Source organism: Antennarius striatus, chromosome 8 (genome assembly GCF_040054535.1).
Source record: "Antennarius striatus isolate MH-2024 chromosome 8, ASM4005453v1, whole genome shotgun sequence".
Taxonomy (NCBI): Eukaryota; Metazoa; Chordata; class Actinopteri; order Lophiiformes; family Antennariidae; genus Antennarius; species Antennarius striatus.
In genome coordinates this window covers 13,485,925-13,499,578 of record NC_090783.1, presented here as the reverse complement: position 1 = coordinate 13,499,578, position 13,654 = coordinate 13,485,925, and the positions used below count along the sequence as shown (strand labels likewise).

The 13,654-nt window shown below is 46.0% G+C and overlaps 1 protein-coding gene across 6 annotated transcripts in view; it reads left to right on the top strand.

The window, feature by feature from the left end:
- Nucleotides 1–13,654, top strand: part of LOC137600376 (VPS10 domain-containing receptor SorCS1-like) — a 278,303-nt gene that overhangs the window by 38,210 nt on the left and 226,439 nt on the right. For 4 of the 6 annotated variants that reach the window (XR_011036931.1, XM_068321968.1, XM_068321969.1 and 1 more), the window contains exons 2-4: nucleotides 5,677–5,744; nucleotides 8,834–8,933; nucleotides 9,203–9,355. Coding sequence is in view for 5 of the 6 variants with exons in the window: in XM_068321968.1 (XP_068178069.1) it covers nucleotides 5,677–5,744; nucleotides 8,834–8,933; nucleotides 9,203–9,355 (321 nt within the window). In the remaining variant the exon portion in view is untranslated. The remainder of the gene's footprint in view (nucleotides 1–5,676; nucleotides 5,745–8,833; nucleotides 8,934–9,202; nucleotides 9,356–13,654) is intronic. The other 2 variants (XM_068321971.1, XM_068321970.1) reach the window with 1 other exon arrangement.

Genomic DNA, 13,654 nt, shown 5'->3' with positions numbered 1-13,654 from the left:
TTTGAATCTCAATTTTGAGGCTGTTTTGTAAATAGTTTTAAAATAAACAATAAATATAGCAACATCTGATCAATCCATATCAATTTCAGACTTAAAATAATATATATTGATTTAATCCCCATCCATTCCCGGTCAAACCACACCCACTTCCAGTTTAAGCCCTGCCCACTCCGAGTACAGATGCGGATACATATAATGTAGATGAACAGATACAGATAGTGTTGTGCTTGCTCATCCTTATTTTATATGTAAATGTCGTATGTTATATACTGTATGTTAATATGTATTTATTTATGTGTGTATGTATGATCCCCCCTCTGCTGCTGCAGTCGTACAAATTTCCCCACTGTGGGACTATTGAAGGTTTATCATATCTTACTTTAAGTGCTAAGTGAGCACAGTGAAAAATAACTTTTCCACTGGGCATTAATAAATTAACTTAAAATAAAATAAAATGAGTAAAATAAGTAAACAAAGCAGCAGTGGTATATGATAGGCTGTCAATATTTCCCAGGCAGCCACTACAGATGGTGAGAAAATATGTTGTTTCTAATGACTGTTTCCTAAATTTAGAAAAAGTTGGGAGATAATACAAGATAGTAGATGTTTAACTGGCTATGGCAACTTGTGAAAAAGTTCAAGGTGAATTTTGGGATTACAGTTACAGTTTCAAACATGAATTGGCTGACTGAAAAGAATACAATAATGCCTAACAAAATGTTGACAACAGGGTTGGTGAGCTCATGTTTATACCTACCTTTCTACTATATGGTACAAGACTGACTCAACTTCAATCAAGTTTGTCATTTCATAGCATATTTTATGCCAGTCAGGGTACCTCCTGATTACAGATGGGTGCAATGTGAAACTGCCATGGTTTTAGTCTTCAGCACAATGCACATTACATCAACCTCTTAGTAGTCCCAGGTATTGAGTACCAGCTACTTTTGAGCTACTGGGGAAAAAATCTGACATCTGCACATCAGCTATTCACTTTAATCTTTAATGGCTGTTCTTTCACAATCTTTTCATTGATATGAATTCCTTATTTTCTAATGATTGTATAAGTATTGTTTTATGAAAATTGATCTAGAAAGGTAACACTATTATTCATTAGTCTTTGTCCTTATGGTTCTTCTCTACGACATATACACAAAGTCACACTGTGACTATAGCAGAGAGCAAAAACTCTCCAACCTGGCCAAGTGGAAACACTTGGATATAGCTATGCATAGTATAATGTGGTGGCAAGGCAAAATGTGTTAATTTTACTCTTTTCTTTACTTTATTTATATGGAAATACAGTAATCCCTCGCTTATTTGTGCTTCAAGATTCACGGCTCTTCTTTAATACAATAGTGCTTTAAACAGTCGATAAGAGTATTGGAAAAGATAATACTTATACAGTTTAATAAGGTGGTTTAATGTCAGTATGGGGAGGGTTCATAAATTTTTAAATTACCGTGAATAATAAAATAAATAGTCTTTCACTATACCACGGGATTTCTTTTTTTGCAGGCGGTCCTGGAAAGCATCAACCGCGAGTAACAAGGGATTACTGTATGTGTGCTTGCTTGCCTTTCACATAAGTCTGTTCTCATAATAGCAGAGAGGGAAATAAGGATATATCATTACAGCAACACATTTTGAGATGTCTGTACACTGGTAGTGTCTACTTTTACCTACACTAAATCACCTGGTCACCCTGCCATGTCGTATCCACAATGCATAAGGGAAATCAGAATACTTGTGTATAAAAATACCATAAAATATCCTTGCAGATTTTGTGTTATCAACATGAAACATGACGCAAAAATACTGCAAAGCTTCACCATTCACTACTATGACATTATTGCCTCTTTAGATTCTCCTTTATCCATTCTACATATGCCTCAAGTCATAAAGTAAACTGACTGTGAGCTTCTGCGCTGCTTAACTTTTTCTATGCCCAGGGCAATATGCAATATTGCTGCCATTTTCCCTGAAGACTGTGGGTGACACATTTTCCAATGGTATTTGGAAAATTTGAAAATATTTGAAGTGAGTCCTGGTGAAAAATGTTATGTTGGATGCTATAGTGCATAGATCCCTGGAGTTTGAAAATGTATTTAAACACTAGCACCTCAGATTTCCGTGGCTGGTATGTTGAAATTAGAACTGATCAAGATACCTAATGAAAGACAAACCTTCATGTTTTCAAATACACAGACTTCCACCCTGATCACTTTGATCATTTAAATTACTACTGTTAGTTTTCCTGCCTGTGATATTTTTAGTGATTATTTCAGTGACTCAGTGATATATATATTTTTTTCCATGATGGCGGCGCACAGGGTTGCAGCGGCTTTTGGAGCTCCCGCTGTAATGCCCATTTCTAGCGCTTGAAGAAATAATCTGAACAGCAGTTTAACAACAAATGTGAAGTACAGCCCAGCCGAACTGTATTTCATCAGAAACAACTAAACGGCATCAATTTCACCAACGGTGAAAGCTACTCTCGGCAGACTGGGGATACTCAGAACACGGGAGGAGCGGCGTGGGGGGGCCCGAGGACGGACCGGCAAGGGGAAGCGATGTGCCCAGAGGCAGAAAAGAGGAAAGAGGGCTGGCTGGCTAACCCAGCTAAAATCCAGCAGACCACCAATCCCCTCACTCTTTTTGGCCAATGTCCGTTCTTTGGACAATAAAATGGACATGCTACGCCTCCGACTGCGGGTCTGGGAGGAGATGAGGAGCTGCTGTGTGGTCGGCCTGACGGAGACTTGGCTCAACAACAGCATGCCAGACTCCGCTTTCCAGATCGATGGATTACAGCTGTTCCGAGCGGACCGGGACCATCGATCCGGGAAAACACGTGGGGGAGGACTGTGTTCATACGTGAACAGGGGTTGGTGTACAAATAGCGAACTGGTCAAGAGCTACTGCTCTGAGGTGATAGAACACGTGACTGTTAAATGCCGGTCACGCTATCTGCCTTGTGAGTTCACTGCGGTGTTTGTCACCATTGTTTACATCTCCCCGGGTGCTAATGCTAACGCTAGCGGAAACAAAGTGTTACGTGAGCTGCACTTCACCATCAGCTCACTGCAGACCAGGCACCCGGAGGCGTTTTACGTGGTAGCAGGGGACTTCAACCACGTTAAACTGACGGACACACTGCCCAGTTTTTACCAACACGTCACCATCCCCACACGTGGGGACAACACACTGGACTGTGTGTACACCAACCTACGCGGCGCATACAGGTCCCTCCCCCGACCACACCTGGGCCTATCAGACCACATCTCAATCCTGATGGCCCCAGCATATCGTCACCTGGTGAAATCCCTCAAACCCACAAGGAAAACTGTCACTGTGTGGCCCCAGGACGCGGCCCTGGTGCTCCAGGACTGCTTCCAACACATGGACTGGCAGATGTTCAGGGAGGCAGCCACACAGGGGGGAGAGGTGAACCTGGAGGAATACACTTCCTCTGTCCTCGGGTTCATCTCCAAGTGTGTGGACGACGTGACCAACACCAAAACGATCACCGTCTACCCGAACCAGAAGCCCTGGCTGAATGCAGAGGTGAGAGCTCTGCTGAAGGCCAGGGATGCTGCTTTCAGGGCGGGTGAGGCAGGGGCACTAAGGGCAGCGAGGAGGGCTCTGGATAAGGGATTAAAGGAGGCCAAATCCACTTATGTTCAAAAGGTCCATGGTCACCTGACGTCAGGGGACCCAGGAGCATGTGGAAGGGCATCAAATGCATCACTAACTTTAACACCAGGAATGCACAGGGCCCGACAGACCCCTCCCTAGCAGATGCCCTCAATAAATTTTATGCACGCTTGGAGGACCCCAACATCCCCCCAAGCACCAAACTAACACCCCCCCCCGACGACACGCCCCTCAGCGTGACCACAGAGGATGTGAGGAGGACCCTGCAAAGGATTAACCCTCGCAAGGCTTCAGGCCCCAACGGCGTCCCAGGGAGAGTGCTGAAAGACTGTTCCCACCAGCTAGCAGAGGTGCTAACAGACATCTTCAACACCTCACTGCAGCTAGCAACCGTCCCCAGCTGCCTGAAGTCTGCCACCATCATCCCAGTCCCCAAGCCCCACTCGGTGAAGGAGCTGAATGACTATCGGCCAGTGGCCCTAACCCCGATAGTCATGAAGTGCTTCGAGAAGCTGGTCATGGCACACATAAAGGACTCCATAGAGGCATAGACATTACGGTGGACCCCCACCAACATGCCTATAGGAGGAACCGCTCTACCGACGACGCCATCTCCTCTGTGGTCCACACATCCCTCACCCACCTGGAGAGCAAGGACTCCTACATACGCCTGCTCTTCCTAGATTTCACCTCTGCGTTCAATACCATCATCCCCCAGACCCTGGTGCAGAAACTGTTAGAGCTGGGACTGTCTGCCACCACAGGGAACTGGGTCCTGGACTTCCTGGCAGACAGATCACAGACTGTCAGGGTCAACAACACAGTCTCCTCCCCCATCACCCTCAGCACCGGCTCCCCACAAGGTTGCGTGCTCAGCCTCCTCCTGTTCACTCTACTGACATATGACTGTTCAGCAAAACACCCGAGCTGTCATATAGTACAGCTCGCAGACGACACAGTAGTGGTGGGACGCATCCACAACAATGATGAGTCCAAATACAGAGAGGAGGTGGAGCACCTGGTGCACTGGTGCAGACGCAACAACCTCTGCATCAACATAGGGAAGCTCAAGGAGATGGTGGTGGACTTCAGGAGGAAGAGACACTCCCCTCACCCCTGCACATCGGAGGAGCAGCTGTGGAGGTGGTCTCCAGCTACAGGTACTTGGGGGTTCAACTCACTGAGGACCTCACCTGGAGCTGTAACACCTCCTACCTGCTCAGGAAGGAGGTGAAGGATTGGGGAGTGCTGTCCTGAAGGCTTTCTACAGGGGATGCGGTGGAGATCATCCTCACCACCAGCATCACCGTGTGGCACGGCAGCTGCTCTGCAGCAGACAGGAAAGCTCTGCAGAGGGTTGTGAAGGTTACACAGAGGACTGTAGGGGGTGGCCTACCTACCACCACAGAAATCTACACAAGTAGGTGTAGAAGGAGGGCCACCCACATCATGACAGACCCCACCCACCCAGCACACAGTCTGTTCCAACCCCTCCCCTCAGGCAGGAGACTACGGAGCATCCGGAGCAGGACCACCAGGCTGAGGAACAGCTTCTTCCCAGAGGCTGTTAGACAGCTGAACTCCTGTGGTGCTCTGTAGTCACCCTCACGACGCCCTTGTGTCACCACAGACACACGGGGATCTAGTGCAATATGGTGCTTCATCAGGTGCAATAGATGGAGCACCCACATACTTAGTTGCTACACTGTAAATAGATTTTGCTGTTCAGACACTTTTCAATTTACACTTTTCAATTTACAGTTTACAATTCTAAACTTTTCTCTGTTCTCCTATTTACCTTACATTTTTAACCTTTTTTAATCTTTTCTTAACTTATCTTATTTATCTTATTTATCAACCGGGCTTACTGGGACCTTCAGAGACGTATTTGGTACTGTCATATGTAAACGTGTGTCAGTATGACAAATAAAGACTCTGATTCTCTGGTTCTGATTCACTGATTACTGATTAAACAACATATATCTACATATTGATTGAGATTCTTGTCTTGTTCTGCAGGTAATTTTGATGCTGACAAAGCTATATGACTACAACCTCAACAGTGTGACGGAGAGTTCATTGTGGAGGTAAGCTTAGCACCATGATCCCACAATGTAAAAGCCTTGAGCATCCAGTTTGACACTGCACATTTTGCAGACGGAGCATTTGACATTAGTTCGGTGTATTTCTCATTGTATTAGTCCCGTGACTAGATTTGCTCTTAAAACTAAGCACCTAATAATGTCAATGAATGAAATATTCAAAGCTTGTGAAAGAAGAAACACTCTCAGAAAACCTCTCGTAAATGAATAATGAATGGTGGCCCCACAAATCCTTTAAGTGTAAGTCATTATTTTTTTTACCAAAGAAGCTGTTGGTATTATTATGCAGCTTTTAAATTATATAAATTGGAAGAAAGACCTGACAATGGAGCCCCCAGGTGAACAAGTTCTTGATTCAGGGGCATTCGCGATGTTCTTCTAAGTCCATGGGCAAAATTGAATCACCGGCAAGCCCCTGATGTTCGAATATAAGGACACTGGAACACATCCTGAGCAGCTAGCCCAAGGCACTGGGTAGAGCCTGTATTGAGGGAGGGATTACCAGGTCCTCAAATCCATTGCTGAAGCAATCAGCAAGGGGATAAATGGCAGTCGATGCACTCAAGCCACAACTGAGACCATTCACTCATCGATGCAGGACATGTATGAGGACTGTCCAATCAACACAGCTGGTGTCAAGGGAGGACAAGATCCAGCAAGAACAATATATAACTGCTCTGCTGGTTTTCTTGCCATGGCCAGAGTCTGGGTGATCACTGTTGACCCTGAAAGGAACCTGAAAATTCCAGCACACACCACCCAGGCCAAACTAAGAAATTACAGTCTCCTGAACATAGGGGAAGGTCACGGGATCAAATGCGTCAAACACCGTAGTACAGCAGACTGAGATTGACAGGTCACTGGACAGAGGTGCAACAAGTGCTCTGTTAGAGGACACTTTATCAATGAAAAAGCTAAGAAATTTTTCATGCATTGCTGGAGAGGCATCAGCTCCAGCAGTCTGTGGTGGACTCAGAGCAGAGTTGATAAATTTAAACTACACATAAGGTTTATGTGGATTCAAATCAACAAAGTCAGACAAATATTGTCTTTTAGCGTCCTTCACAGTGTTTTGATAACTACACCAACCATCTGTCAATATTTGAAAAGACATTTGTAGTTTATCCTTTTTCCAGTTTTGTTTTGTACACTTCTACACTCCTGTCTGGCAACACAATTTGTTTCATTCAGTCAGGGCTCAAGTACAGTTTTATGTCTTTTGGTCGCCACCTGTCAAACCGCAACACTTATGTCAGTTTGACAGGTGGCGAGAAACCAGGAGTTAAAAGCCTCCGTATCCTCATCCATCGGTACTGGAATTGCACGGCTGTGTCCAAAAGCAGCCCAGAAGAAAGCAGCAGTAAAGGGGTTGATGACTCGACATCGGAGAGCAGACACACACGTTTTAACTGTGTGACAGTGAACAACAACTTCAAATAATACAGGTTTATGATTGGAGGAAAACACGTCAAATATCTCCCGGTTAAAAACAGGAATACTATAAGATAAAGATACAGTAGATCAAATGTATGGCCACGTTCATGTGTACAGTAGGTCCCAGAACAAACTGCACCTTTCACCTGTAGATGCACATGACCTCATCCGTTGTTTCTCTTCAAAAGCTTCAAATGAAAACTTGTAATATATTCATATTCCAGGTAATCCTCATAAAACATGTTTATGACATGAAACTATTTACATTTTTATTCATTTGTTCATTAATTTCAAGAAATTTAAGTTTTTGTATCACTACCCCACTGTTCCACAAGAGGGGTCACATATGACTCCAAATAGTTCTTTTGGAATCTTGTATGACACTTTAATTCTTAGCAACTTTGACTGTCCCACGTACACATCTGATGTCATCTTTCACTTCTGATGCAACTGTCCAATTAACACACCTGGTGTCAGCAGTCTTACCACCCAGGAGGTCATTGTTACACTGCAACACACTGTGTAACAACATGGCTGCCAGGAGGCCAGCTAGGATCCTTTCGGACTGTGCCCTACAAATGATCCAGGGCAGACGGGATGAAGAGCCCAATGCAGACATTGACTCAGAATCTGATATCTCAGATATAGAGGACCCAGGCTATTGCCCCCCTCCCCCTCCACAATGCCAGTCAGACATACAGGGTCCCTTGATGAAGAGGAGGTGGATATTGTGCCCAATAGAAGGGGCCACAAGTGCTCTTACTGGGTAGAGTTACCACCCAGTCAGGCTAAAAAAACAAGGTACAGTATTCTACATAATCGGCCAGGACCTCCACCTGGGTTTAGGCCTGTTTCCACTAATAGATGCATGGAAGCTGTTCATGTCTGATGATATATAGAAGAGGTGCTGACATGCATAAAAGAGGAAGGACAAAGAGTAGCCACAGACAGGGGAAACAGTGGAAAAATGTAACCAAACGTGAGCCTGTGGCGTTCATTGGAATGATGAACTGGAATGTACCAGTCCTTATGCTAGAGGAAGACCAAAGATATAGTGTAAGAGGACATGAAGGTAATTGGTGTGAGAGAAGAGGATGCAGAAGAACAGTTTAGATGGAGGCACTGATTTGCTGTGGCGACCCCTGAAGGGAAAAGTCGAAAGAAGATTCATTTATCATTTTAACCACTGATTCCGCTGTTTCAGGTCATGGGGGTTGCTGGAGCCTGTCCCAGCTGACTTAAGAAGAGGCTGGTGTAACTCAGAGTGCAACGCCAGTGCACTGCAGGATAATATTATTCTTTATTTATTTTATATACATTTATTATAACTATAATTCATAATCTATTTATTAAGTGTTTGAGTATTAATACGGCTATTTGTACAAAGCTGTAATCATGTACAAATAAATTATGTTGTATCATATAGCTGTGGCCACTCAGCTCCGGCAACAACATAGTGGCCGTAATGAAAAGGTTTTGTTCTTCTGTGGATCATTTTCTATTGTTGAGGGGAAAAAGGCCTCTTAATATTGTCAGCAGTGTTTCCACTCATACGAAATCTTTCTTATATTCAAGGCGAACTTTTAGTTGCAATGAGTAATTCTTAAAGTGTTTACCAGTTTTCTCTGATTAAATTTCAGGTCAACTGACTATGGAGCAACATACCAGAAGCTGAACAACAAAGTCGGAGCAAAGACAATACTCAGTTATTTGTACGTGAGCCCTAACAACAAAAGAAAGGTATTGTTAATTGTTTGTCTACAATTTCCTTTAAAACTTATGATCTTCCTGTGTTAGTTACTATTATTTCGTATCCACCATTGGTTAACACTGGCAGACATTATTGATGTAGCGTGGCAAAAAAGAAAAAATCTGTTTCATGTTTAACTTTCCCTCAGTCACCTCCTGCTGTGTTAAACACTCCAGACATTGTTAGTTTAGTTCAATCTCAGTTACAAAGCTTGAAAAACAGACAAACATCCAATCCAATCCAATCTTTATTTGTTAAGCACTTCACAACAACCACAGTCGACCAAAGTGCCTCGCTGAAAGCCTTCCACACCTGGGAGGAAAACTGCGGACCTCTGTTGGACACAATGTCCCGGGGAATACCATGCAACCTAAAAACATGCTGGACAAGCAGAGCAGCAGTCCCCCAGAGGGTAATTTAGACAACGGCAAAAATGCACAGGATTGGAAAAATGGTCAACAATAGTCAATGTGGTCGTATTTCCTTCCGACGGAGGCAGGCCAGTGACAAAATCCACCACTATGTGCGACCACAGTCGATGAGGAATAGGCAGGGGGCGAAGAAGGCCAGCAGGGGCATGGTGAGACGCTTTGTTGCGGGGACAGACAGGGCAAGTGGCGACATACTCCTTAGCATCTGCACTCATAGAAGGCCACCAGAAACGCTGTTGAATGAGAGCCAGAGTCCGATGAAAGCCTGGATGGCAAGCCAACTTAGAATCATGCCCCCATTGGAGCACAGGAGTTCGAACAGGTGGGGACACGAACAGCCGACCTGGTGGACAACCCTCAGGTGACAGGTTACCAACTTGAGCCTCCTGAACAAGCTTCTCAATGTCCCACATGGCTGCTCCCACTACACAGGAAGAGGGCAGGAAAGTGTCTTCAGAAGAATCCTCCACTGAAGGTACAAACTGATGTGAAAAAGCATCAGGCGTGTTATTCCGAGACCCAGGCCAGTAGGTGAGATCTACTGGCGAAGATTCAGTAGGTGTGGACGTTACAGAAACAGGAACGGCAGAATACAAACAATGTGAGTGGCAGAACAAACTCCAGTTGGTGATTGCAGAGGAAGACCAGTCTATAAGTGGTTTATGGAGCTTTAACCGGGGGAGACCTAACACTAATGGGGAATAATATACAGGGAAATTACCTCGTGATGGTTTCCAGAAAGCAACTGTGGTGGGGTTTTTGTTTCTCACAGGGACAGGAGACAGTTTGTAAAACACAAGGTATTTATTTGCCAATTCAAATCATGCATAGGTTGATTAGCAGTACAATAATATCATCCATAAGTTGAGCATGAGTCCAATAATATCAATTATATTGACAGACAGACAAGTTCAACAAATACTTATCTAATTATGATGTGAGCTCTGGAGACGATGAACAGTCCTTCGAAGTGTTGTCACAGAATATTCCGGGTATAGGAAAAACTTTACAGACGAGAGCTGCAGTGAAGTTCCAGGTACAAAATATGAAAAGGATCACATCATTCACACTCTAAAAGGTGTGACTACAGGGAGTATTAACCTCAGCTCATCTTCTGTCAACCAGTTCTTTACGGGCTTTCTGTTGGTACGTCATGACCTCCACACGTTACCAAAAATATCAAGTTGACAGTTTCAAAAAACTATTTGATGACGTAATATATTCAGTCACGCGAACCCTGTGAGGACATATCTGCTGCAGACATTCTTTGGATGACCCTGTGCAGACATACAAAAATATTCTGATTTCGAGTACAGTATATGAAATGATCTGGCCAGCTGCTTCTGTCAGTGTCTAACTTCTTCCAAGGATACTGACAGTCATGTAAGCATTTCCAAATATGGTCTAACAGTATTTATTTTCATGCAGCGTCTTCATGACCTCGAGACATCCTGGGGCCTCCTTCCCAAGTGCTGGATGATTTGACACAAACACACACAGATCTATTGATGCAATACAGATCTTTGGTTCTATGAAATAATTTTATTGTATTATTTTATTGTATTAAAAACTTTCCACCACACAACAACGACAAAGGGGCTGTACGATGAGTAACTCGAGCTACAAGCCCACCATCGAGAGCAAACACATCTTTGGGTTCACTAAGGGACTCAGTGGGTAAGTTGGCACTAGTGACAAACTCCTTGTCAATAAAACTCATCAGAACCTGTGGTGAGAGTGTTTGTCCAGCAAAATAACAAAATAAAAACCAAAATACAATGAGGATGATGTTACAGCCAAAATTATTTTTATTGATACGCAGATCATCAGTACAGATCAATCGGCAACAGCCATTGGATGCATGTGTCCTGACCCTTTTATAGTCACAGTCCTTCATTCTTGTGTATGTGAGAGTTGTGCGTGTCCTATTCATGGGACAACAGGAGGGCATTTATTCTCGGCAACTATCCAAACCTAGGTAACCACCCCATGTCATGATGGCGGTGCACAGGGTTGCAGCGGCTTCTGGAGCTCCCGCTGTAATGCCCATTTCTAGTGCTTTAAGAAATAATCTGAACAGCAGCTTAACAGCAATGGGAGGTACAGCCAAGCCGAACTGTACTTCATCAGAAATAACCAAACGGCATAAATTTCACCAACGGTGAAAGCTACTCTCGGCAGACTGGGGTTGCTCAGAACGCAGGAGGAGCGGCGCAGGCGGGCCCGAGGACGGACCGGCAAGAGGAAGCGATGTGCCCAGAGGCAGAAAAGAGGAAAGAGGGCTGGCTGGCTAACCCAGCTAAAATCCAGCAGACCACCAATCCCCTCACTCTTTCTGGCCAATGTCCGTTCTTTGGACATTAAAATGGACATGCTATGCCTCCGGCTATGCTGTGTGGTCGGCCTGTGTGGTCGGCCTGATGGAGACCTGGCTAAACAACAGCATGCCGGACTCTGCATTCCAGGTCGATGGGTTACAGCTGTTCCGAGCGGACCGGGACCATTGATCCGGGAAAACACGTGGGGGAGGACTGTGTGCATACGTGAACAGGGGTTGGTGCACAAATAGTGAACTGGTCAAGAGCTACTGCTCTGCCTTGTGAGTTCACTGCGGTGTTCGTCACCATTGTTTACATCCCGCCGGCTGCTAATGCTAACGCTAACGGAAATGAAGCGTTACGTGAGCTGCACGACACCATCAGCTCACTGCAGACCAGGCACCCGGAGGCGTTTTACGTGGTAGCACGGGACTTCAACCACGTTAAACTGACGGAAACACTGACCAGTTTTTACCAACATGTCACCATCCCCACATTTGGGGACAACACGCTGGACTGTGTGTACACCAACCTACGCGGCGCATACAGGTCCCTCCCCCGACCACACCTGGGCCTATCAGACCACATCTCCATCATCAAGGCTCCAGCATATCGTCCCCTGGTGAAATCCCTCAAACCCACGAGGAAAACTGTCACTGTGTGGCCCCAGGACGCGGCCCCAGTGCTCCAGGACTGCTTCCAGCACACAGACTGGAAGATGTTGAGGGAGGCAGCCACACAGGGGGGAGAGGTGAACCTGGAGGAGTACACTTCCTCTGTCCTTCATCTCCAAGTGTGCAGACGATGTGACCAACATCAAAACGATCACCGTCTACCCGAACCAGGCTGAATGCAGAGGTGAGAGCTTTGCTGAAGGCCAGGGATGCTGCTTTCAGGGCGGGGGAGACAGGGGCACTAAGGGCAGCGAGGAGGGCTCTGGATAAGGGCATAAAGGAGGCCAAATCCACTTATGCTCAAAAGGTCCATGGTCACCTGACGTCAGGTGACCAACGGAGCATGTGGAAGGGCATCAAGTGCATCACTAACTTTAACACCAGGAATGCACAGGGCCCGACAGACCCCTCCCTAGCAGATGCCCTCAATAAATTTTATGCCCACTTTGAGGACCCCAACACCCCCCCAAGCACCAAACTAACACCCCCCCCTCCCGACGACACGCCCCTCAGCGTGACCACAGAGGACGTGAGGAGGACCCTGCAAAGGATTAACCCTCGCAAGGCTGCAGGCCCCGACGGCGTCCCAGGGAGAGTGCTGAAAGACTGGTCCCACCAGCTAGCAGAGGTGCTAACAGTCATCTTCAACACCTCACTGCAGCTAGCAATGGTCCCCAGCTGCCTGAAGTCCGCCACCATCGTCCCGGTCCCCAAATGCCACTCGGTGAAGGAGCTGAATGACTAGTGGCCAGTGGCCCTTACCCCGATAGTCAGGAAGTGCTTCAAGAAGCTGGTCATGGCACACATAAAGGACTCCATAGAGGCATAGACATTACGATGGACCCCCACCAACATGCCTATAGGAGGAACCGCTCCACCGACGACGCCATCTCCTCTGTGGTCCACACATCCCTCACCCACCTGGAGAGCAAGGACTCCTACATCCGCCTGCTCTTCCTGGATTTCACCTCCGCATCAACACCATCATCCCCCAGACCCTGGTGCAGAAACTGTTAGAGCGGGGACTGTCTGCCACCACAGGGAACTGGGTCCTGGACTTCCTGGTAGACAGATCACAGACTGTCAGGGTCAACAACACAGTCTCCTCCCCCATCACCCTCAGCACCGGCTCCCCACAAGGTTGCGTGCTCAGCCCCCTCCTGTTCACCCTACTGACGTATGACTGCTCAGCAAAACACCCGAGCTGTCATATAGTAAAGTTCGCAGACGACACAGTAGTGGTGGGACGCATCCACAACAATGATGAGTCCAAATAAAGAGAGGAGGT